Source organism: Marmota monax, unplaced genomic scaffold (assembly GCF_021218885.2).
Source record: "Marmota monax isolate L192 unplaced genomic scaffold, Marmota_monax_Labrador192_F-V1.1 WCK01_AAM20220418_F8-fsc00040, whole genome shotgun sequence".
Classification (NCBI taxonomy): domain Eukaryota; kingdom Metazoa; phylum Chordata; class Mammalia; order Rodentia; family Sciuridae; genus Marmota; species Marmota monax.
Genome location: NW_026692782.1, coordinates 3,329,879 through 3,357,338, shown reverse-complemented (window position 1 = coordinate 3,357,338; position 27,460 = coordinate 3,329,879). Strand labels below are relative to the sequence as shown.

The window sequence follows — 27,460 nt, the reverse complement described above, 5'->3', positions numbered from 1 at the left end:
ACACGGGAAGAGGTCAAGGGGAGAGAAACGAGGACATTGGAATTGGAAAGTTTCAGTTTTTCCGGAAAGAAGGGTACCTCCCCCTCCCTCCCTCTACCCACTTTCACTCAATCCCCTCCTCCCTAACCCCTGAAGCTGGCAGTACATTTCTGACTGACTGATAAACTTTTAGATGAGCTTTTAGATGAAATCCCCTATTCCTTGACATTAGAGAAAGATGTTCTGCTGCTGAGGAAGAATTGGATTAAAAAATATCATTGCTTGTCACATACCAAAAAGTCACCACTGGGCTTTCTGGGAGTAGATAAGTGAACTGTGTTCTATGGGTGTCTGTCATTCCAGAGCTGGAGATACCAGGAAGGGCTGCTGTCCCTTTCCCTAGTTTGGCTTATGAAACCTTTGGGTTTCATAAGTCTGAGGTGATCTTAATGGACAAGTTCCAAGAGCACAGAAGATTGACAGCATTGTCTAATAAAACATCTCCCATCTTATCCCCTTTGGAATCTAATCCAAGTTGCAACAATAGATAATAATTACCTGCCATAACTGTAGCAACAAAAATTGCTGAATGTGCACCTCTAGCTGTTTTATGGATGCTGTTTCTCATTCTCAAGCTGTCTCTGTAATCCATTCTTTCCCCTGTGCTTTGAGGACTTGGAACCATTCAGTACAAATTCTCACAGTACAGGTAACTTTGAAGTGTGACTTGTCAGGTCATGCTGACTTATTTTTGTGCTTGTGTAGAAAATTGGTGTGGATGAATCTGATTTTCTAACAGGTATAACTAGAGAATTTGTGCTTGAGTGATAGAGGGGTTGGAACATTCTCCCCCGTCAAGTACTGTAAAATTTACTTTTGTCTACGCATGGGAATGCATCACATTTGTAAAGAGTCAAAATATTCTCTAAAACCAAAATGATATTTCCACTGATCTTGCAGTGAGCTAAAAGTAGAACAACTGCCCATCCTGATTTACCTACAACAGTAATCATTTTTTTTCCTGTAATTGTGAGTGATTACCTATTTCACTTTCAGAAATGTTGTAGCTTGAATGATACATTGTATGTTTACCGTAAGTGTTTCCAACCTGTGTTGCTGGGTCATGGTATTTTCACCTACCAGAGCAAAATGGCAGCTTGTCAAAAGTAAATAAGAAAGAAGAAAGAAAGAAAATTCTTAGGTTTAACACTCAAGTATACATGGAAGGAAATCAGCATTTCCCATTGAATCCCATCTAAGAAAATGATATTTAAACAAAGACTGCTAAAATAGGTTTGGCAGTTATGTTCCCATTCTGGTGCCAACTATAATCATTTGGTAGGGGTTGCACACGGCACCATTTGGAAAGGCATCTGAAACCAAATCTGGGGCCCGTGGGAAAGAGGATTTGCCCTGTTACTAATATCTGTCACGAACACTGTAAGAGGTTGTTGTAAAATATATGCCAGCTACTAACTATCTCAGATGGGATCTTACAGATAATTCAACCCAGTGTTTTCCAAAATGTGTTCCACATAACACTGATCCTTCAATATGATTCTCAAAACACGTGTCCCATGGTCAAGTAAGATCGAGAATGATTTCTGCCATAATTCTCATAGAAATTCAGCATACATTGGTGAAGTCAAAGCTCTAAAAATGTTCTGTAGTGAAGACAGATGTTTAACCCAGTGGTTTCGTAGACCTGCTTGGCCACAGAAACCTTTTCAATGTTATCTGTCAGGTTGCCACCGAGCTAGTTTCTTGGGACACATTTGCAGAAACACTAGTCTAGCTGATTCCTCACATTTCACAAATACAGAAACTCAAGCCCCAAATGAGGGAATAACTTGTCCACAGTCACCTCAGCTGGTGTGTGAATTGGACAAAAAAAAAAAAAAAAGAACTTTAGGCAGATGACTCCCAGGCCTACATCTTTTCTCCTGCATCCCTGGTATGGAAAATATTAGAAGCAATCTAACAACTTAAGGGCTTCTGGCAGCAGAAATTTTTAGTGCAGATTCCACTTGCATATTTTTATAGTTGTTTTGTAAGGATAGCAATTAAATATTAACATGCTCATAATGTCCAGACCCAGAACTATCACTCATGGTCAAAACAAAACAAAATAGAATCATTTTTAAAGTTTAATTTTATCTGGGTTGATCCAACCGTCTATTTTATCTTTCTTTCTTAGGCGATAAAGTGATTATTGAGAAAAGAATTGCTAAACATGAACCTGGTTTGGGTTCAGAATCTATTTTTTCACTTCCTAGACTTTGAGTTTAAAAAAAAAAAAAGAATCCATTTATTGGTCTCTTTTGGACCATAAGGTTAAAGTACATCTGTTGTCCACACAAATTTAGCTATTGGCCTTCAAGCTAAGCAGTCCTGAAATTATAGCCATAGTAAATTTAGACAAGGACTAATTTCACTTTGGTCTGCCCATAAATCCACATGACAGAATAAACATGGTGTGTCTTGTGGTTAATGTGAACACATGTAAAAAATTAAAAAATCTTTAGTGACAAGACAAAAAATACTCCATAAAAATTAATTGGTGTTTAATTGAGTAAGTAAGAAATGCAATACTTAGAGCTGGCCTAACTTTTTTGAGTGTAGGCATAAACAAAACTCACGTTGGACATCACTTGCCCATTTGGTTCTGCTAATTCTACCACTCTTTGGGGAAAAATAAACACGTGGAAAAAATAGCCACTGATGACCCAGTGTCTTCCTGGGGTTTTCCTACCTTTTATTTCCATTATAATAGCATTAAAGGAACTGGTTGCTTTAGTTACTTTGGTTTTCTTTAAACATGGATGTCCATGACACCATGTGGCTGTTTGCACTTTGGGAGAGGGGGTACCTGGGAGCTCTGTCTGCCATCCTGTAACCATCATTGATACCTCTTTTGAAAAGAATTTTTCCACATTCAAATCAGTGAACTTGCAAGGAGAAAAATAGAAAGACATCTTTCATTGTAACTTTGTGTTTCCCCATGAACACAAAGAAACTGACTTAAAGGAGAAAATAAAAATTCAACTCTTTTTCAAGGTTTTTATTTAATAGGGAACTTATTGTTTCTATTAATTGGCTTCTAAGATTAACCATTTTGCTTAGCAGAGTGAGCATGAGCCAAGACTCATTGATGAAGCTCGATACATTTTACAAGTAGGATTTGTTTATTTTCAAAAGCCACATGTTTAAAATAGAGTGCGCAGAAAACTTCTATGATACATAGTTGTGGTTCAATAAAATAAAAATGGCCAAAAGAAACCATCACTCACAAAATCTGTATTTCTTGCTAAATGGCTGTATTAGAATCATATTACTAGTCAACTTGTGAGCCAAGTGATGCCATATGTGATGTTTTGAACATAAACTATTAGTATACTATACTGGAAAGTATATATTATACTTGGCCAGTAGATTTGTTGGTACCTCTCACTTATCAGTTGAGTTTATTCTCATGAAAGTCAACATTCATGGCACTCTCTTGGAGAATCGGTGTTCTGAGCTTTCCCAGATGGATATCTCAGCTCCAATATACAGTTGGGAGCCCCACTGCCAGTTGCCAAGAAAAAAAGGAAGTCCAGGCAGGGAGGTGAATCTTTAAATTTTCTTACATTGTCCAGGAGTGGGAAGGATGGGTGGTTTTCAGGGACAGCCATCTGCTCAGAAGCAGCTGCAGTCCTCCTGACATTTGTTATCCTCCGGTCCTCCTTTGATCCCTAACCAAGCAGGCTCAGGACAGCAGACAGATGTAGCCAATCTCCCCCAACAATGGGATTCACACCAAGTCAGGGGTTCCATTTAACCTCACCTTGAAATGTAGAAAGTGAACAATTAAACACCAAACTGTTCTATGTAAAACACCTTCTTGAATTTCACTCCAGCCACATCCTGCTGGTGCCATAATATGATCCCCGGATTTTTGGCACCATCTCATTTTTTAGGCTGGAATGTTTGAAAGATCCTGAGGGAGAAAAAGAAAATCAAACAAAAAATATATACATATATGTATAATCTCCCTGACTCAAGATCTCAGCACAGAGCAGTTTAAGTATGTCTCCCTTCAGAGCCTTAAATATGCTACAGTCCTTTTTTCCTAGGTTCTGTAATCCTTTGCAAATAAAAAAGGGAAAATTCTAAACTTCTGAAGACCATCAACATTGTCCTCTTTCCCATAAATTAATTTTAACATAAGTCTTATATCTGAAGCAAAGTTAAATCTATGACTATGAAGCCACAACCAATTTTGAAAGATTTTTGAAGCAGTACCTGCTTCTTTGAGATAGAAGAACCCAGGTGTACTCAGCACTTCCATGTGTCTGTGTTGGGGTTTTCTCCTCCATCTGCACCTAATGCCAGCACCATGAACTAAGAAACCTGAATTCGCTGATAGCTGTATTCCCCATGGTTCCTGGATTGGACCTGAAGTATTGTCAACCTCTTGTCGAGTGAATAAATAATTGATCAATGAATGAATAAATATGACTGTAATCACCTAACCTCTACATTTTATTCCTAATTAGCCCAGTTATTCTCCTGCCTTGTTTATGGCCTTGAGATCTGACAACCAGTCCCAACTGGTTTCCTCCTACATTAGCATCTGGTAATTCTTTTGAAGGGGATTTGCCTTGCCCACTAATTTTTCAAGCTTTGCTTCTCCTATTTCCTTCAGTTCCCTATTGTGTGGCAATTACATTAGCTGCTTAGCAGACACACCAGAGATTAGAAGAGAGGAATCAGTCAACTTTGTTCAAACATGTTTATTCCCACAGTAGAAAACTCGATGAAAGATGAAGCTAAAAGCATTGAGAAAAATAGAATTTTGGAGATTATCTGGATGTAATTGCCTGTGTTCTTCCTTCTCATTACTCTAGATAAATGAGAGTTCCCTATAACTAAAAATATAATAATGACTTCATAAAGTTGTGAAAATAAAATCATATGTGCAGAGCACTTAACATATAACAAATATTAACTCTCCTTTAATTCAAATGTATAAAAATCCTTAAATATTATTGTTACCAAATATTGTATCATCTCTTCATCCTGACTGTGAGATGGCAGTAATGTGTTTTAACAATTTTATGGTAGAAAATTTAAGTTTTGAAGCTGAAAGTTCAGGATTGAAGTTGAAATTTATTAGAGATTCAGAATGGAAACTTAAAGTAACAATTTTTCAATATGCTATTGAGTGTGCTATTGACTAGATAAATGACTTCCAGATACTAGAAATGGGACAAAGGAAGATCCAGGAGTGACTTCAAGCAGAATTTTACCTAAGTGGACTCTCTGCAGGCACGTTACTTGCTTTCACACACACCCACCCTCAACTAAACCCTCTTGCATGCTTACCTCATGATAAATAGAACTTTCAGGATCTGGAGAAAAGTGAGGCTGAGGCTTCTAGAAATAGACCAAGCTGGGGATGACAAATGTGTTTCATTTCAAACTTCAACTTCAGTTACTTTGTATAAAGCCTGCCAACACCATTCTGCAGAGACCCTTGAGATATCCCTCCTCGCTGGCAAAGAACATCCTGATCCATTAGTGATGTCTGCCACAGGGTAAGGAGGGGAACAGAGTGCCATCACCTGTGCCCTGCATTTGCCAAACCTGTTCTTTGTCCTATTTTGAATGCTTTGCAGATTAGCTCCGTACAGCAGTATTTTTTTTTTCCTAAGCCACCCTAGCAATAAAAATTTAATGTGGGAAAATTTTTAGGAGGTCAAAATTTGATCAACAGACCTAACTTTTACCCCTTTTTAAAATAATACTAAATGTCTTGAGTCCTCTGCCAGAAAGACGTTAGGATTAGGACCTTTGAGAAACTTAGCAAACATGACTGTATCACACACATCTCATCCAGAGTGTGCTGTCAAAACTGTAGAACTCCAAGATTCTCGGAGCTCAGATAAGAAGGTGATTTATCTTTGATCTGCTACATAAAGGGAAGACAAGACTGATTTCCTCTTCTGATATATGCACTAACTAGATTATTTTGAGTTTAATTTTATGCTTTTTAAGTGCACTTTAGTTTGAGTTGTTGAGAGTTGATAAACCTCTCTGTATATACATCTTAAAGCAGAAACCATGACAGATGTTATTTAAACTATCCATTCAGCTCTTCTCTCGGTTGTAAGCTGCTGCCTCTTTGATTAACCCAATGCAATGGCAGTGTTCCATGTTTTGAAACATTGGTTTTATTATTATTCAGATATGGTGAGGCCAACAGATCAGTGGGTAACTGTCATTGAAAGATAGTCTGTACTTATAGTTCCCAAGAGCAAGGGACGTGCCCCACATGACAGGGAACCACTAGGTGGTGAGCACTAGGATCTGTCAGAAAGCAAAAGGAGGGAGTGGGGAAATGTGGCTTATGGCTTCCACAGAAAGGGAGAGGTAAGGCTGGATAAGCTGATTTAGCACTGATTTGTTTAGATCATTTCAGTGGGCCTGGGGCCTAGGAGATGTCACTAAATGTCCATACCTGGTTTTGGGTTGATTAGGCAGGTAGGCAGTGGCTCTGAGTAAGAAAAGCCCAACAGAGAAGGTAGAGGGGATACTGGTTTTAGACTAGTTAGTTTGTATATGAAAGTCATGCTCTTAATATATCTAAGAACTGGCCAGCCTGAAAGGGGCTGTCTCTCCAGGTTCAGCAAAGCCCAGATGTCAAAGAAGCAGAAATATTGAAGATAAAAAGGCATGATTCAAGCCAGGTGCAGTGGTACATGTCTGTAATCCCAACAGCTTTGGGAGGCCGAGGCAGGAGGATGGAAAGTTCAAAGACAGCCTCAGCAAAAGCAAGGCACTAAACAACTCAGTGAGACCCTGTCCCTAAATAAAATTCAAAATAGGGCTGGGAATGTGGTTCAGTGATCGAATGCCCCCGAGTTCAATCCCCCGTAACTGCCCCCCACAAAAAAAAGGCATGATTTATACTCCCATGTGCCAAACACAGTGCTGGAACCTAGTGAAAAAATTATTTACCTTGGAAAACTTACATTCTAATAGGATCCAAAAACACATGAAGAACTAATTCCATTATAAAATCAAAAGTTAAGTACCATAGTTTGGTACAGACAACGTATTAAATCCATCGTTGCAGAATATCCATTATATATTAATCTGCCAGTGTGTAGGTGTATTTCAAGTATTTTGTTGTGCTTTCTGTTAATTATTTTTTCAGCCTTGTACTTATTATTACTCACTTTATAATTGGTCTTTTTATAAGATACAAGTACTATGGAATTAATGTTCTAGGAAAGCATTCTGTAACATAGGATGTTAGTAGGTGCTAAATGAAAAAGGATCACATGGTCAAATAAAGTTGGTAAATGATGAATTAGACCACATTAAACAAATTTGTATTCTGCAGAACATGTCAGAGCCTTTAATAAGAAATGTGAATAGAAAATGTAAAAAACTGAAAAATAATATGCATCATTTTCAAAAACTATTAGGCTATGAATCCCTTCACTTTTTTAAACAGAAAGCATATTCTAAAGTAAAGCATGACAGATCATATTTTTAAAGCACCAACTACATGCAACATACTATGAATCAATTTTTAAATGCATTTTTTTCAATCAAGAAGTGGCTGATTTTCTAGATGGAGAAAAAATTATAAATACATTTGGTATTGAAAAATAATATAAGGAAACAATACAGAAGGTATCACAAAGTGGTAAATGGTCAATTGCCAAATGAATGGTGTTAAAATTTTTTAAGTAGAGTTGGTTGAAACAACCAAAAAGAACACAATTTTATATGGGCCTGTGTGCAAGGACCAGAGATACAAAACACATAGAACATGGTTGTTATATTAAAGAAGTAAATAATGTATGTGAGAGCTAAGACTCTGCCATGCTACTGTGGACCAGGACATATCCAACCAGCACTTAAACTTTATATGCACCTGAATCACCTGAGGGATCTGAACTGATTGGTAGCTTTGGGATGAGGTTCAAGATGCTGCACATCTAATAAGCTCTCAGGTGGTGCTAATGCCACTGACCCAAGGATCATACATTAAAGAGCAAAAAGCAGGTGTTGGCAAACTTTTTAAGAGGTCCAAATAGTAGGTATTTGGGGCCATCAGTCAGAATGTTGCAACCCTTCTCTATTCTGTCATTGTCATGCAAAAGTAGTCCTGGGCAATATGTAAATGAGCATTCAAAAAAAACTTATTTATGGACTCTGAAATTTGAACTTTATATAATTTTTGCTGTCAGAAATATTATTATTCTTTTGATTTTTTTCTCCCATCTGAAAGTATAAAAACCATTCTTTGCACACAGTCGTGTAAAAATAGGCTTGTAGACAACAAGTTTGCTGAGTTAGAGGATAAGGGACTATACTCGTGTAGTCAGCAAAAGGTTCTCTATGAAGTACATCCACCCAAAGAAATTAATCTTTGTCTTAAACCTCTATTGTAATTTTCCCATGTTTGATTTTTCCCTGTAGTAGTGGGTGTATAGCTTCCTTTTGGAGAGTAAAACCACTCTAATGGGCAATATATGCAGACTCCTCAGTGAGCCTCAGAGTTTGCCAGGCATTTTTTTATATCACCTGTAGTATGCAATGCAAAACCTTCCTCTACACAAAAAATACTGAGCATACGTGTGTGCAGTTGAAATTAATTTGTTGGAGATAACTTTAGTTTGGCCTTAAGGAAGAGTGATCCCTAACTGAGATTAAGGAATGTTTTGGTCAGCTTTTTTTTTTTTTTTTTTCCTGCTGTGACCAAAAGATCTGGCAAGAACAATTTTAAGGAGGAAAAGTTTATTTAGGGGCTCATGGTTTCAGAGGTCTCAGTCCATAGATGGCTGACTCCATTTCTCAGGGCCTGAAGTGAGGCAGAACATCATGGTAGAAGTATGTGGCAGAGGAAAGCAGCAGGGAACATGACACCAGGAAGCAGAGAGAGACAACTCTGCTTGATAAGGACAAAATAAAAACCCCAAAGTTATGTGCCCCAGGAATCTACCTCCTCCAGCCACACCCTCCCTGCCTACAGTTACCACCCAGTTAATAACTATCAGGGGATTAAGTCACTGATTAGATTAAGGCTTTCCTAACCCAATCATTGCACCTCTAAACCCTCTTACATTATCTCATACCTGAGCTTTTGAGGGACTTCTCATATCTAAACCATAACAAGGAAGAAAGTAAGGAAAAAATTCCAAAGAGAGAAAGTGTGAGCAAAGAAGAGTAGACAAGGGTTACACAGGAATCCTTGAGGGCTAGTTAGGGAGAAATGTATCCCTGAAACATTTGACAGAAACAGAGGATTAGTACAGAAAAATGATAGAATATAAAGTTAAATCCAAGTTACATGAAAGGCCTCAATGACAGATCTGAATTTCAGAAAATAGCATGTGTAGTGAAAAGTTTCAAGAGCATTAATCTGATGACAGAATATAGAAAGAATTTATAGCTTGAGAAGGAGAGATCAATTAAGACTCAAGCTGCAGTTAGCACTAATGGGTGAGGAACTGGACTATGGTTTTGGAAAGAAAACAAGGAAATAAAAGGCGGGGGGTGGAGGGGTGGAGGGGACCACTGGGAAGATGGTTCTGGGCTGGAAAGCTCTCCACAGCTTTATGAAAACAAAACCACAGTGTGCACTAGAATCAGGAATTACCACCATTCTCAGTTGCCCCCCAAAACAGGGTGAGTCACATTGCACAGAGTGCTCAGTTATTTTATCTTCTATAATTCCCAAAGTTGTGTCTGTTCTTTTGTGAGTATCCCATATTTAGTTTTTAGTATGGTTTCTGGGGTTCATGTTGTGAGAATTCACAAACTCATTTGCTTTCTTAACTCTACTTTCAAATTAAATCCAGAGAAATACCTATATTATGCAACTCTAAACAAAGAAAAAAAATTAGTCTTCAGTGTCATATTTTCACAAAAGGATGCCAGTTCCGAAGTATTTTATAAGTGATTAGACACAGAGAAAATTCTCTTGGTGATAATTAAAAGCTAAATGAACAATATGGTTCCAGAGACTTCAATTCTGTTAGTTGCAAATGGCACATTCCTACATATCTCTTTAAAAATAAATCATATTTTAGGACTTGGGGGAAACTTTTTTCTTTTTTTATTTCTTTTTTCTTCCTCTTCTTCTTCTTCTTCTTTTTTTTTTAATGTAAAAGCAATCAAATGGTGTTGAGAGTCTGAGGTGTTGGGGGAATAGAAGAAAAAGTGTGAGAAGAAACCTGTGTTAAAACAGCCTGTCGGCCTGTAGCCTTCCACCCCAAGGTCTTGCTTGTTTGGGAAAGGAAAAGTGCAAACCAGCAAGAATGAATTACAGCATAACTGCTATTTCTCTCTGCATCTCAGAGGCCAAAGCGGTCTGCTAGAAAGTTTTATAAATATCAAAAATGTGGAAGGCATTAAATCTGTCACTGCTCAGCTGATCAGAAGGGTCAACAAAAATACTGCCTCCTATGATTTTTTTTAACATGAGGATAAGTTTCCCTTAATAGATATTTTGAGCCTAACACATATTACTTTTATATTTTCTTTAGATAAGAATAATAGAAAAAAATTATATTCAATGTAGGAGGCATTTATTATAAAACATTTTATAAGACATTTTGAGTTTTTGTTCCTTTTAATTTTGTAATCAAAATGATCTTTCCAAGTCTGACAATGTCCCTTATTTCAAGGTTCATAAAATGTGCAAGATGCTTTACAAAGAAAACCTACGGGAATTGTCTAGTCATTAATTTCACGGTCTCAAATGTAGAGTTTCCGTGAGTAACATCAACACAGATCTTTTATCAAACAAGCATCTTATTGCATAGCATTCAGCCTTTGGTTTCTGCTTTATTGTTTTAAACATCACCATTTCCTCTCTTAACTCTCTGTCCTTTGACCCCCATTTGGCCTGCAGATGGTTCTGTGAGGGGAAAGAGCTACACAACACGCCTGACATTCAGATCCACTGTGAGGGCGGGGACCTTCACACTCTGATCATTGCAGAGGCCTTTGAGGACGACACAGGCCGCTATACCTGTCTGGCTACCAACCCCAGCGGCTCAGACACGACATCTGCAGAGGTATTCATTGAAGGTAAGGAGGGTACACAGGGAAGGAGTGGGAACGGCCTCAGAGCGTCCTTGTAGAACACTTTGTGTGTGCTTTCCCCATGCAAAGAGCAGAGCTGTGTTGTGCTTCAACCCTCATTTCTCCTGAAAAACTCTATAAATAAACTGTTCTGACACTTAGACATCCATTAACTGTGTCTAATGTCAACATTCAGTCCTTCTCATTTATAACCTTTTATCTACATTAACTTGAATTTACTTAAAACATACAGTGTCTGACTTCTTTTCTTTTCTTTTTCAAGTAAATAAAGCATGGGAATATAATTGAAATACCATATCAACTGCAGTTAAACTGCAATTGAGTTAGGAAATCATTTATAGGATTTTCAAGTGATTGAATATTTTTAAATGTTCTCATTTTTAACTGAGTTCTAGAATTGTGACTCTTCTGTTACGGCTCCCTTATTCCTGCTAAGTGTACTATGAATTTGGAGTTACTTGGTGAGACTGATTTTGGAAAATCAAAGTTGTATCAAAAATTGGTAGCAGAGAATGGACTATTTCTTTTGTTCTATTCATTATTTTTTATAAGACCTAACCTCCAGGAAATTGGAACACTTGATATCAAGGTATTATAGTTTGTAATATTATTGCATCTTGATCAGTACCAGTAATTTAAAACAGATGTATATTGTGCCCAGTGTTTATACTATGTCTAAATCTATAACTTGGTGAACACCTGGTTGATCAGTTACTTTTTAAAATAGTAGTTCAAATGTAGAAAGAATATTAACAACCTTGAGATCTCTACTACCTTAGTCTTCATATTCTAAACATACTTTTTAGTTGCAGATGACACAATACCTTTATTTTATTTATTTATTTTTATGTGGTGCTAAGAATCGAACCCTGTGCCTCACACATGCTAGGCAAGTGATCTACCACTGAGCCACAACTCCAGGCCCCTTAATCTTCATTTTTAAAAACTTTTTAAAACTGTTTAATAACACCACATTTCTTCATTGTTTAAAGTGGAAGAAAACTCCATCAAAAATTGACCCCCAAAAAATTAGTTTCAAAGATTTCTCTTACTGCTGACTGAAAGTATACACCTTTACTTTTAATAAACGGACCCACTATGTTGTATTTGAAAACAAAGATCTTCAAGCTCTTTAAGGAATTTCATCCTCTTAATAAATAAAAAATAAATAAAAGTGACATTTTATATGCGATAATAAGTAATACTCATGTGATACTTATAAAATGCACACACATACACATAAACCATTTAAATTTTGTTGTAATCCTTTGAGGCATAATTATTCTGTTCTTACAAAAAGAAAACTGAGACTGAGAGAGGATAAAGGGACTGTTGCAAGTCACATAAGAATTGGAACTCAGGCTGTCTTACTCCATGGTCCACATTCTTAGTTTCTATAAAAACCACTTCACAAAGGTAATCTGAAGAATGAAAAGAAAAAAAATTTAAAAGAATAGGAAAGATATTCTTAACCACTGTATCCTACTGATAGGTATTCAAAGTGCTACATGAATGAAAAAATAAATGAAAAGATTTTTAACATTTTGCTAATGAGTTAGCAATAAATTTTATTCCTGGGTAGGCAGTGTAGCACACTTCTGGAAGTATTTTAGAATGCAGTGAAGGGAACTTAAACTTCCAATTAAAAAAAAACAAAAAACAAAAAACCCTATTTGCTAATAGTGATCAGATTTGTCTCCAAATCCAAGTTCACAAACAACACTTTAAAATGGAATGCTTTATTTGCTTCTAGGATTGCTAGAAATATGGTAAATTTGGATCATACTACTTTTATACTTTAGATGTTAAATGAAATCACATTAGATTTTTTCTTCTTTTCTCTTTTTTTTGTGGGGGGGGAGGGGTACCAGAGATTGGACTCAGGGGCACTCAACCACTGAGCCACATTCCCAGCCCTGTTTTGTATTTTTATGTAGAGACAGGGTCTCACTGAATTGCTCAGCACCTCACCATTGCTGAGGCTGGCTTTGAGCTTGTGATCCTCCTGTCTCAGCCTCCCAAGCAGCTGTCATGCCCTACTGTGCCTGGCAAAATCACATTAGATTTAAAGAATATCCTGTAACTTAATTTAAGTAAGAGTTCATCAATTTAATTCAAACAACACTTATTAATGCCCTAATAAGTGCTACACAATGTAGTATAAATAAGGTTAAAATAGTCTCTGGGTGTCAGGGCATTCCCAATCTAACAAGGATGAACACATTTTTAAAAAATGAACTAAAACCAGAATATGAAATGATAAGTAATATTGTAAGTGGTATAGAGAAATCTAAAGTATTATAAAGATACAAATGAACTTAAAAAGTTAATTGCAAAATATGTAAGACAAACTACTCTTATATCCAAAAGTCATTTCTCTACCCCTGAAACCAGTTTCAGTATCTAATTCTGGTGGCCCCCAAACATTGATCTTTAATTTTGTTTAAGTTAATAAATAAAATAGTAATTTTTAAAATAGTAGTTAAAAATGTAGAGAGAATACTAACAACCTTGAAATCTCTACTACCTTAATCTTCATATTCTAAACATATTTTTTAGTTGCAGATGACACAATACCTTTATTTTATTTATTTTAATGTGGTGATAAGACTCGAACCCTGTGCCTCACATATGCTAGGCAAGTGATCTACCACTGAGCCACAACCCCAGGACTCAGTGGTAGAAGCTTTAGACCTTGTAGTCCTCTTCTGCCTATGAACTCAACTGGTTGAGCCACTCCACTCGAGTTTTGTATGCAGTGTAGATTTCGTGTTCAGGACTTCAATAAAGATGGTGAATTTCTACTAGAATAGTTTTCCTGGTGATACCACTAAACATCCTTATGCAGCTAACCAGCCATCAAGCATTTGTGACTTTAGATAGCTTGTGTGTGACTTTAGAAAAATTGAAGGGAGGGTTAAAGGAGCTAGACATAACAAGAAGAAAGACCTATTAAGTGACATCTTTGTAAGACTAACAAAGTGCTTTAGAAAACTGGCTCATTACCTTGTGAAATGTGGGCAATAACTTTTTTCTAGAGCAAGTAATTTTAGTGTATTTTTATCCCTGAGAACAATTACATGCTATGAGAGAGAGCCTCCTAGGCTCATATCATCACTTAAAGTCAGAAGTATTTAAATTTATGAATTTCAGTTCTGCGTTAGTGTCAGGCATGTCACAATGGAGCTGCTTCCTAAGGCACATGGCCGTTACTACATGGTCATGCAGTCACTAGGAGGCTATTAGAGGGAAGGAAGTTTTCTGTACAATTTTAAATTTCAATGAAACTTCTGAAAGTTTAACACCCTAAAAGCTGAAAATGGTCTAACTTCTGCCATCCTACACATCAAATTTTAGAAGGAAACAAAAGAAATGATAGCTCAAGAAGAATAGCTAGGGCTGGGGTTGTGGCTCAGCGGTAGAGCGCTCACCTAACATGTGCAAGGCCCTGGGTTCGATCCTCAGCACCACATAAAAACAAATACAATAAGTCTATTGTGTCCAACTACAACTAAGAAGAAGAATAGCTAGCATACATTTAGTGTTCAGTAGGAAAATACTGCTCTTAGTTTTTACATGGGATATCTCATTTGATCCTTACAAAAATCACCCAAATCTACAGTTGAAGAAACTGAAGATGAGGGAGGCTTAGTAGTGATCAAAATGGCATACACACACACACACACACACACACACACACAGGAGTCAAGGATTCAAACCCAAGCAGTCTGACTCGAGTCTTCCCTCTTTGCTGCTACAAAATAAAATGCAAAGTTACTCATTATCATGGGGGCCACTGTGACCCTCACCTTCATGGGGTTTCAGAACTTAGGATCTGAGAATGCCATTTTTTCAGGGCACATAACTGAGCACTTTCCAGCCATCGTCAAGTTGCTACTGTAAGGCAGGCAGTTCCAGCAGCAGGAGCATATCGGTGAACAAGACAGGTGCCGACACTTCGAAGAAGAGGGCAAGGGAGCCAGCAAACTCATAAATGACTGCAGACACCAGCAAGTCTGTGAGGGAAATGGAGGTAGCTGACAGGACAGGGTGATCAGGAAGGCCACTCTGAAGAAATGACAGTTGATCAAAGACCAAGAAGAAGCCCATAGGGAATACTGGGGAAAGGGGTCTACAGCTAGATAGGGTCGGATACAAATGACCTGGATGGGGAAGAGCAGAGTGCTGAAGTAACTGAGGAAATCTAGGGCAGCTGGAACATCGTCAGTCAGGGTATGTGAGACATGGGGCCTTATGGTCACTGTTAGCAATTTGGTCTGCATTGTAAGTCAAATTGCAATACTGGGAATGGACCCAGGGCCTCAAGCATGCTAGGCAAGTGCTCTACCACTGAGCTACCTCCCCAGCCCTTCTCATTTGTATTTTTAACCGTTGCTTTGACTTATAAACAGGGAGACCAGTTAGAAGCCTCCTGCATTAGGACAGAAGAGCTTCAGTGGTGTTGCAGGAGGATGCGGTATAAATAGGAATAGCTCAGAGATAGACATCAAAAGCCCTGCAGTGGGTTAGATGTGGGATGAAAAGAATCAGGTGTGAATATGCTGTGGATTTCAGCTCTGCCATTTGTGTGGACAGTGTTGCCAATGGAGAAGAAGATGGGGGGTTAAGGGATTGAGTGCTGTGCTGTGAACATAAATTTGAAATCTGTGTCTGAATAGCCAAACAGATGGGAGAAGTCTGTTAGTCAGACATATGAATATAGTCCAGTACACAGAGCGAGAAAACTCTGGAGCCTCCATACATAGATGGTAACGGTGGAACTGGATGCACTCTCAGACAGATCAGCTAGGGAGAAGAGAGAAGGGCCTGAGCCTGAGCCTGTGATACTGGTACACATTGAGGTTCCAAGAAGAGCTGCCAGCAAAAGAGAGTAAGAAAGAAGAGCCCCTGGGGCAGGACAGAGCCAAGGCAGAGTAGTGGGGTGGGGGTGGGGGGAGCGAGGCAAATTGTGTTAGGAAGAAGGGAGGTGCTGGCCACGTCCACTCCTGCTGAGAGGTCAGTCAGATGAGGGCAGGGAGGAAACCACTGGATTAGGCAACTGGGAATGTTGTTGATTTTAGCAAGAGGGGCTTGGGAATTCAAGAGAAGACCAAAGGTCAAATACAATGACCTGAGTCAAGTTTGCAAAATATGGAAGTAGCAGATATTAGATACTCAGTGGGAAGGCTTGCTTGACCACCAGCAAAGAAACTAGAAAAGCCAGTAACTAGATACATATATAGAGTCACAAAAGATGTTTTTGTTGTTATTGTTGTTACTGTTGTTGTTGTTTTGAGCCAGGAATTTCTAGAATGTGTCTCTATGCTGATGAGAATAGTGCAACAGAGAAAAAATACGTTATTTAGGAGAACAAGATGGAAAGCAGAAAGGAAATGGAGTGTGCCCACATGTGTACTAGGAGGGGAGGGGAGTGTCCTTTAGGACTGTATGACAGGAGATGGTCTCAAGAGTAGGAAAGATAAACACAAACACATAAAATAAACAGACATCTCAACTTTCCACTCCTCCCTCCTCCTGTGATTGTAAAATGGATTATATAGATCATTACAGTTTTAAGAGCTCCAGAGAGGGTGCCATGGTGGTCCTGAAATATGGGTTGAAGGAAGCTGAATTAAACCAGACCTGTGGTTAAGGAGGATTTGGATCCAGTGGCGTGGAGGACAAGGAAGCATTAAAAATGTAGAGGCTGGACAGGAATGCAGAAGTCTGATGTGGGTGGGTGGATGCTGCTTGACACTTATTTTTAGGTTCTGAGTGTTATAAATGATCAGATAAAATGTCGCTGCACTCCTTTAAGTTTGGAAGCGTTTTGTGATGTGATGTGGATAATTGCTTCTGCTTCCCAGTAAGGTAAAGCCCAAGAGGCCAGGACCATGCAGTACATCAACATCTGGCAATGGGTAGATGAAGGCTGGGCATAGCTCCCGTTTGCTAGATTTTAAAAACCTGTGAAGGGAACCTGAAGGAGTCTCAGCACACCTTGGGCCCACACATTGTTTAAAAGTAATTTTTTAATAATATTTTATGAAGTGCGTAGTTTCATGCTCTGTGACCTTGAACCTTACTCAATGGCTCTGTGTTCTGTCTCTTCATCTGTACCTGGAGAAAATGAGATTCTTGTCAGGATTGAATGACTTAATCCCCTACAGTGGTACCTGGCACATGATGTAGGAAATTATGACTTTGTTTTGTTTTGTTGGTGGTGCTGGGGATTGAACCCAGGGCCCTGACTGTGACCATGGTAAGTGCACATTCTACAATTGTGCACGCTGTACAACTGACGGTCACTGTTAGGATGCTGATCTTTTTCCTGTACGTGTACATATTTCACTTCACATGCTCTTTTGTACCTTGATTCTTTTTTTTTTTTAATTTAGTCTATCCTCTCACAAACATCTATCCCTGTCATTAAACATTCCTTTCTCCTGACCAGCAGGTGCAAAGCAGATGACTGGAGGGAGGGACAGAATGGGAGAGGGAGGGGAAGAATCGCCCTGAAGGGAAGGAAGGGAACTTACTGGCACAGAGAGAGGGATTTGATCTGTCTTCTGCAAGAGCTGCTCTGACACCTGAGATATAAGGTGACATTGAGATTTTTACAAGGGTTGGACAGGTGCACAAAAACAAACAAATGTATTCTCATTCTGGGTACACAAACTTTTTTTTTTACTCTACCTTTTACTCTGAAAATCACCTATAAAAGGTACCAAGAATTTTTGTGTGTGTGTGTGTGTGTGTGTGTGTGTGTGTGGTGGTGCTGCGGATTGAACCAGGACCTCACACATTCTAGGTGCAAGTCCTTAACCACTAACAACTAAGCAGCATCCCTAGCCCAAGAATGACTTTTTAAACAGAGGTCATCAGAACACTTTTTTTTTGGGGGGGGGGCACCAGGGATTTAACCCAGGAGCACCTTACCACTGAGCCACACCCCCCAGCTTCCCAACCCTTTTCTTTTTCATTTCGAGACAGCGTCTCCCTAAGTTGCTGAGTCTGGCCTCAAACTTGCCATCCTCCCTTCTCAGCCTGCAGTCACTGGGATTACAGGCATGCCACTGTTCCTGGCATCAGAAGATTTTTTTTTTTATTTTTTTAATGATTCAAATATTTAGAGTCAGGTGAAAAGTAGCTGCTTGTCTCCCTGACTTCTAGCCACTTAGTGTCTGGGATCATTCCTGCAGGACGTTAGCCACCCCTCTCCTTCTCCAAAACACTTTTATGATTCCAAGAAAACTAGTCTCTCAGGTTTCCCAGCCTCTCTGATAATTGCAGCTTTCCTAGTGACTCCTCAGGGATTCCCCTGCTCGGCTCCCCCCACCTCCTGGTCACACTTCCTCCTGGCCTACAGTTTGTGCTGGATGGTCTGTTGTTTGTTTTTCCCTTTTTTTCTATTACACCCCCTTAGTCCTGCACAGTTAATTTCACCATCAGCCTTCTCAGTGCCCAGACATGTCAGCCCCAATGTGCCAGCCCTGCCCATACTAGCCTCTGCTGCTGCCTTACTACATGCCCCCCTCTACTTGCATGGTCTGCTCGTGTCCCCAGACAAGCTTTGTGATTCCCTTATTCTATGTGTTCATTCCAACAGAAGCTACAGGCCAGCCCTGTGCATGAAGCTAAGCACCATGAGGAACACAGACATGCAGAGCACATGAAAGTCACAGGGCATAGGAAGGTCACAGACCATGAGTTCAAAACACTTGTGTGCAGTCCTGTCACCAACACTTTCTAGTCATGTGACCTCATACAAACTGCCTGACCATGTGGTTCTCAGGTTTCCTCTCTATAAATTGGACATAACTCACTTCTTAGGTTCATTATTAAAATAATTAAATGATATAAAGAAAGCGCCGGGCAGACTGTCAGGCAAGTAGTAAGTTCTCACAAATTGATAGTTCCCTTCCTAACCCTGCCTCCGTTCTCAGAGAACTAATAGTTTTCTAGCAGGTGTGATAAGTGGCATGTATGATGCAAAGAAGAACACAGGGAAGTCAAAGACAGAGCACAGAAAAATGGCTGGGCTGATCTAATGTCAAGGCAGAATACCAAGAAAAGAGTGAGTAGGCTAGACGGAGGAAAGCAAATATTGCAACTATAGGTACAAAGTAGAGCAAGAACAAGGAGGAAAGCCCTCACCTCCCCGGGTCCTGAGGGAGCCCTCCCCTGCCTCCGACTTAAAATTACAACCCCATCACATCCCCCTCTGCCTACACTCCAGCACCCCCACTCCATCTTTTGTCCATTTTCCTCACCACCATGTCCTGTATTTCATTATCTCTTCTATTGCCCGTGTCCTCCAAGAGCACACACTCCACAAGGACAGGGATTTGTGTATGTGCCTACTTCACTGCTATATCCCCTCACCTGTGGAATATACCCCAGTGATTATGTTTGACGCCCTGCATCAGGATAATATGACTTGGAAATGCAGGAAGAAAATCGGGTTGGAAATCACAAAGGCCAATGAAATGTCAGATTTGGGGAGTTTTAATTTTCTGAGACTCGTACATCATCTAGTTCTTTAACAGGAAAGGTGTGCTCTAGGAGCATGAATGAATGTGGCAGGGAGAGAAATGGGAAAACGAGATAAGCGTCTGTTGCACTAGTCCAGGAGCCAGGTGAAGAAAGCCCACAGTGGATGGTAGTTATAGAAATAAGTAGGAAGGGACGAAGCAAACATTCCAGCCGAGTTACAAAGCATGTCTGTGTTCAACATCAACAAAAGACAAGAGCGAGTATACCAACAGAGTCACAGGAGGAAATTCTAGACAGCCATTCAAGAGAATTAAGTGAACTTATGTATTCTGCACGTACTGATAGACAAAAGTATCTATTTAGAAGTGGTACTTAGAGTAAGAATCCATTTGCATAAATATGTACATAAATATATGTGTGTTGATACATTTACCTTATCTGAAAAATACAATCCCAACATGTGCCTGATGGTATTTAGGGAGGTACCCTCAGATCTTAACTATTATATTGCTCAATTCTGTATCATTTGGTTATTTTTCTATAAGCCTGTGTTATTTTGCAAGATAATTTTAATAACCCAAATGAAATGTATTTTATAAAATGAAATATCAAGAATATACTTTTAACCATTGCAGTTACTTTAAGTTTGCCACTTAGAATCTCTTGACATACAATATGTAAACATTAAAATCTGAGTGCAGTTTACCGTTAGACTAAAACTCTGATGTGATTCTCTATTCAGGAATAGAAATGATACAATTGAGTTTGGGAGGGCAGGGTCCAAAATCAGAGGCCCTCTTATCCAAGATTGAAGCTACTGTCATATACTTGAATTTATCCAAGAGTCAGAAAATATCTTCTGATTAATGAATAATAAAGAGATTAATAATCCACACCATGTAATCTCCTAGGATTAAAGTTTAAAATCATGAGTATTTTCTCACACAGACACACACATTTATTTCTTTATTTTTAAGCCATGTAAAAGTGTAATTGTGATGGCCAAAGTGATAAAAAATGAAACTGATAATAAAGCTGGCTTTAAAAGCATACTGCTTTAAAAAAAGAGCTATTTACAATAATTCTTTTTTAAAATGATTTTTTGAAGAGTCCAATAAAATGATATGAATCTGAATCATTTTCTATTTTATTGTGTATTTAGACCAAAACTAAGACTTTGTAGTTTACTATTTAAAGATGAGGAACATTACTCTTACATTATAGATACCACTGAATCTTAACTTTATCCTTATTTTTTAAATGCTTTCCCAGGAGCCAGTTCCACAGATTCTGACAGTGAAAGTTTGGCTTTCAAGTCAAAAGCTGGAGCTATGCCACAGTAAGTACCTATGATTTCATTGCTCATCTCTATAACAAGGAATGGCAACCAAATTTGGGGACACTTATCCAGGTGTGCTGTGCTTGACTGGAAAAGGTCATCTGACAGTCATTGGAAATCCTGTATTTCAAGTTGGAACAAGGTTTAACTTATAAATTTGCCCTCTGAAGTCTGCATTTCATTATCAGTGTGCCCAAACCAACCATATACAAGGGTAGTTTCAAAGACAACCATCTAACTGATAGTAATTCCTATAAGGACATATGGATTATTCAGAAAACATAAAATATCTTAATTATTTGGTAAAATTACTAGAATTTGGTAGAAAACCCCATTCATGTTGAGATGTGCTAACAACTGTCTTTATTTGCTAGTAGACACATGATAGTTACATTCATTCAAAATGCTAACTACCCCAGTTTGATTATTGAACATTGTATATGTGCATCAAATCATCACATTGTACCTCGTAAATTTGTACAATTCAAACAATAATGAAATGATATATAAACTTAAGTCTATCCATTCAGCATCAAATAATCCCAGATTCTAAAGGAACCTTATATGATCATGTACTTAACATCTCTCATTTCAGACAAAAAGCTCAAGTTCAATAAAGTGATGTTACTTGCTTGAGGGTACATGGCCAGCTCTTTTACAATGGTGGACCTAGACACTGATTCTTCTTAATCTTTCCCTTATACCTCAATAACACTTATGCACCAAGAAAAGACAAAAAACGCTCAACAAAATTGGAAACCAGAATGAAGAACAGCTGCTAAATGGAAAATAGCCAAAACTTTGAATTAAATATGGGACCCTAACCCTAAAGATTTTAAATATTTACTTTTAAAGATTAGGCCTCTTCCAAGTATTAGGATTCTCAGGGTTAATACTTTTGAATCTTTTACAAAGATTCTAAATTATTTCACTCAATATCCAGAAGGTACATTCTGAGTTCATGCTGACTACAGCTTTTCAAGCTTGTAAGTTGAGCTTCAATTTCTGAAATAGTGACAGTTGAAGTATACAGAAAGAAACCCAGCTCTTCTGTAGAAATATTTCAAAGAAAAATTCCAGCTAAAAAATTCTAACTGGACACCTGCCTTCCCCTATTTTCCAGAGCTCAAAAGAAAACAACTTCCGTGTCCTTGACAATAGGATCATCATCTCCAAAGACAGGAGTGACTACAGCTGTGATTCAGCCATTGTCTGTCCCTGTTCAACAGGTAATTGTGCCTCAGGCCAGATCCCACAAGGAATTGAATTCATTAGCAAACTGCTTAGTTTTAAGAATATCACTTTGATTCTAACTAGCAGACATCCTAAAAATATTTTCTAAGTGGAAACAGAGCTGGGAGAAAAGAAAATGGTAGGTACTGTTCTTCCTTTAATTCCGCTAAAAATTTTCTTTAATCAAATCCACACCACCAATTAGCCAACACCTGTGTTTGCATTGGAAACTCGATGATATCTGTTTTAGCTATAACTATTGGATTCCTTCACATAAATTTTCTCTTCCAATTAGCCAAATTCATTAGCTCATCGAGAAGCTAAACAGAAAACAAGAAAAAAAATTAAAGTTACTGGCCTTCACTATAGTTTCTCATACTGCTTTTATCTCATTATAACAGTCCATTATCCAAGAAATAATAGTAATACAAATTAGCAATGAATGGTAGTGAGTTTACTTTGCAAACCAAAAACATGAAGTTTTTAATATATATATATATAAACTGTTAAATGTCTCTAAATCACTGCTAGAATACTATCCTTAAATATAATATTTATGATAATATGGGTGGGTCCAGTTGGGGTGCAGGTTCTTGGCTTTGGAAACAAAGAACTGAGCCAGACATGCAGAAGTAACAGGCTGAGCATAGATTTAGTGAAAGAACATTCTATAAAGTGGAGCTAATTGGTCTGGAAGGAGTGGCTCAAGGCCTGGATGTCTGGGCCACTCTTACATGCTGAGCTATGCTTCATCCCTTTTCTGTGGACATGATTGAAAACTTTACCTTCTTTGTTTCCATTGGTTACTTTATTTCCACCCAATTAGAATACAGATCTTGTGGTGGGAGTTGCTAGGGTAATAAGCCCTCCTTGGTGGGATTTGCCATAGTAATGGAACTTACCATAAACAGAGACTTGATGACCTATCTCCCTGTCTTGTATTCTGTCTGGCATTTTTCTTGTACCCTGCCTCCGCTATCTTGATGTCCCTCAACTCTTACCTTACTTACAGAGGGTTTTCCCATACTCTTGAAATACAAACCCATTTCTAACTAAAGGGTATGTCTTGTGAGCACCACTGTGCCTTTCATCAGCCTTTTTTATCTGTTAAATATAGATATTTGAGTGACATTGTGACGTGTACTATAATATGTGGAAAATGGAAACAGTAGGGAAAAGACATTTGGGCCCATCACCTTGAAAAGAATCAACCAGTCTAAGTTATTCAGAGAGGCATATGTAGTAAATATTTCCTTTAAACCCCTAAACCAGAGTGCAAAATTTATAGAAAAATCTCTGATTAAATCAGTGGATTGTGTGTGTGTGTGTGTGTGTGTGTGTTTGATGTTTAAATATCTAGCAAGTATTTATTTGAATGCTGAGTACTGCACTAGACATGTCATATCAGAAAATATATATAGCCAGCCCCATTTCCAGACAGTTTATAAACTAGTCTGAGAAACAGGAAATATACACATGAAACATTTCTTAAGTATGGCAGAATTTATTAAGGGATAACGCAGTAACCTAAAAACAGAAAGCCACATTCATCTCTAGATATAAATACTATGATGATGTGAAGAGTACATTTTAAACTGATCTTAATTCTACAGTAACACTGAATGGAAGGTAATATATCCCACTTTTATAGTTGGGAGAATGTAGTATTCTGGAATACTCCATCACTTTCTTATCACAGGCAATGTCACATAAAAGTTAATGCTCTGGAGTCAAGTTGCCTGGGTTCAGATCCCAGCTCTACCACTGCTTAAAGGACTTTGAGCAAATAAGGTAACCTCTCTGTGCCTCATTTGTTCATCTGCGAAATGGAGATAATAATACTGCCTGCCTCAGAGGGTTGTCATGAAGTTCAGTGAGGTAATCCTCACACGACACTTAATACCATGTCTAGTACAGAGTAAATACTGTAAAATGTTTGTGTATTTTTTGGATGGTGTTAGGTGAGACCCAGATCTCCCGAACCACAACCCAGTAAAAAATCTTTCAGGGATAATGAGTAAGATCCATCACTGTCTTAGCATCTCTTCAACTCGGCCAGTCTCCCCAGGGTCCTACAACATATTAGGCACATAACATCAGATCCCATCATCTTGGGTTAAGAATCTAACACCTGCTTGCCTCACAAGCACAAGGCCCCGGGTTCAATCCCCAGCACCACACACACACACACACACAAAAAAAAAAAAAAAAGTAACACCCACTTATATAAGTGAATAAGTCCAGACTATTTGAAAATAAGTGATTGTACACAAAGAAATATTTTCCACTTACTGCTCTAAAATCCTTGTATTTTCCCAGAAATGAACACACTCAGTATTTCAGCACCATTTTTTACTTGAAAAAATTTTCCTCTTTTTTTTTTCTTCATTTCCTATAATCCCTTTCTTGAAAGAGCACAAATTAAAATTAAGATAGGTAGATGTCTGAAAATCTACTTTGCACTGCCAATAGCATATGCTATTTTGATTCAATGAATCCACACTATTTAAAAATAAAATATAATGTCTGTGAGAATTTCTAAAAAGACCCCTGTGGAAGTCCCACACACCGAAATCCATTTGGTAATAGCATTTAAAAGCTCGTGGATCCCCTAGGAGCCGGGGAACCTTTACCTCAAATATCCTTTTGAACAGAGAAGAGTAACAGATGTGAAATGAGGAAGGAGAACAATATCTGCTCTGTGAGTGGGCCAGCAGATGATGCATGGCAATACCCTACTTCGCTTGTTTCATTCAAGGGGAGCAATTTCAATAATGAAAGGTTTCTTTAGCCCATCTTTTCAACAATTTATATATTTAGAATCTGATCCATGTGTCTCTGCTTTTTCAGGTTCACAGCCCCACTTCGTATCTCTGCCGACCTGATGGAACCACCGCAGCCTGCTTTCCTCCTGTTTTTACGAAGGTCTGACATCTGGAAGACTCATTCTCTGTGTTTGCTTTGGTCCTTAAATTTCATTCACATGTGGCTTCACGTAGCAGTCTTTAAAAATTAAAATGAACAGATTAAGAGGCTGATTGTCATGGTTACCTTTGGGGTGAAATTGTTGCACAACTGTGATGTGACTCTCATCTTGTGAGAGGTCTAAGAGGCGTGGGTGTGAGCAGGGACTTGATAGGGCTTAAGATCTAGAGGGAAAGCCAAGACAGGTGGGAAAATAAAGACACAATGGGATGCTCAAAAGTTCTTTGGTTTCCCAAGGAAATTGCAGGAGAGATCTAGAAGGCTTTATAGAAATTTTAAAAATAATTTGCTCCATGTCAGTGATTTGATTTGACAGGTTGAATGATGTCCATTTCATTAGATGACTACTCAAGTCAGAAATTGTTCCATCTCTTTACTTTTCTTCTCCTCCTTCTCCTCCTCCTTCTTTGTGTGTGTGTGTGTGTGTGTGTGTGTGTATACGTGTGTACACCAGGGATTTTGAAGCAAGGGGTGCTTAGCCACTGAGCCACATCCTCAGCCCTTTTAATTTTTATTTGGAGACAGGGCCTAAGTTGCTGAGGCTGGCCTTGAACTTCAATCCTCTTGCCTTAGCCTCTGAGCTGCTAGGATTACAGGCATGTGCTACCACACCTGGCTTCTTCTTCTTCCTCCTCCCCCTCCTCCTCCTCCTCCTCCTCTTCCTCCTCCTCTTCCTTTTCCTCTTCCTCCTCCTCGAGAAAAATTTAAAAATTTTATTGAAAGATGTTTTAAAAGACCAAATAAATGAAGAGATAACACGTTTCTTAGGAACTGAAAGTCTATGAAGAAGTCATTACTCCCTGGCTAATCTATATTTAATGCAAATCTTGCTAAAATTTCAACAGGTTCTTTGTTTCTGTTTATTTGTTTGATACAGAATTTGGCAATCTCATTCTAAAAGTTGTAAGGAAGAAAAAAATAGTTAGGCAACTCCTGGAAAAGAAAAATAGTGTGGTGTTACAGAAGGGATGGGATTTGTCTGAAGAAATGTCAAGATTGTCTAAAGATAGGATAATTATGATATAGGTATATAGGCTGAGCGTCCCTATCCTAAATGCTCCAAAATCCACAACTTTTTGGATTTTGTAAAACTATTGTATTGACTTTACCTTCAGGTTATGCGTATAAGGTATTTATGAAAAATAAATAAAATTTGTTTGGCTTGTTCCCATCCCCATGATATCATGATATATATGCAGATTTTCCTTAATCAGAAAAAAATCTAAAATCTGAAACACTCATGGTCTTAAGTAATTTGGATAAAGGATGCTCAACCTATAGTATGGCCCTGATACAGGGATGAAAAAATTGATGAGTAATCAGAGTGGAAACCCAAAAGGTACTTCAGTACCTACAGAAACTCGCTAATTGCTGAAGGAAGAATGAATTCTTCACAAGTGAAAAAAAAAAAAGGTTAGATTGGATTCCTACATCACACTTTCTGAGGAAATAACTTCCAAGTGACCTAAGGACAAACATGAAAGCAAATCTATAAGATTTCTGTAAGGCAGTAACAGAAAGCACCTGTATTTGTCTTCATGAAGGGAACGATTTGTTTCTAAGCCAGATAGAAGTCAGGCTTTGTTAAAGGTCTGTTCATAAGCAACTGTAGTGGTTCCAGTGAGACATGGGCAACCAAGGATAACAGTTGACAACAGCGTTGAACCTCCCCTCTGAGACAGGCTCTCAAAAACAAAAGGCATGCAAAACCTTACCAAAACTGTAACAGCCAGTGCAGTTTTATTTTGATGCTTAGAACAGGAAGCATTTACAGAAGAGGAGTAGATTCTGCATTAAGTATGTAGTATGTCATTTTGGAATCATCCCCAGCAAGTGTGTCACCACCTACATTGGTAACCAAGGCACTGCTGGTTTCAGGACACCAGGGCCCAACACACCTCTTGGCTTAAAAAAAAAAAAAAAAAAAAGTCTCGAACTATGGAGGTCACTAGAGGCACAGCACACACTTCAATGGACAGCCCTAGCCTCCCTTGTTCTGGGCCTGGACCGTGGTACACCTGATTTCTGCAGGGATGCTTCACTCACATTTGCCGCTGCTTTTCTCTTTCATCCTTTGGGAAACTTCTCTCTATTTTGCAGCATCCTTTTGGGGCCTTGGCTCTGGTTTTAGAGGGACAGATTTAGAAAATCATCCTGCTGATCCCCTCCATGACTCAGACTAACCTTGGCTTGGCCACCCTTCCCACCTTCTTTGACCATTCTCTTGACACGATGGTGAGAGTGGATGGTAGGTGAGCATTGCCAGTCTAAGAGGCGCCTCCATCTATATCTTCACCTTCCTTTGGAAAAGATTGACAG

At 38.5% G+C, this 27,460-nt stretch overlaps 1 protein-coding gene across 7 annotated transcripts in view; it reads left to right on the top strand.

Annotated features, from left to right (window-relative positions):
* Palld (palladin, cytoskeletal associated protein) overlaps positions 1-27,460 on the top strand; it is a 375,619-nt gene that overhangs the window by 137,331 nt on the left and 210,828 nt on the right. For all 7 annotated transcript variants that reach the window (XM_046447644.2, XM_046447643.2, XM_046447641.2 and 4 more), the window contains 4 exons: positions 10,895-11,073; positions 20,857-20,923; positions 22,047-22,152; positions 25,007-25,081. In XM_046447644.2, coding sequence (XP_046303600.1) covers positions 10,895-11,073; positions 20,857-20,923; positions 22,047-22,152; positions 25,007-25,081 — 427 coding nt within the window. The remainder of the gene's footprint in view (positions 1-10,894; positions 11,074-20,856; positions 20,924-22,046; positions 22,153-25,006; positions 25,082-27,460) is intronic.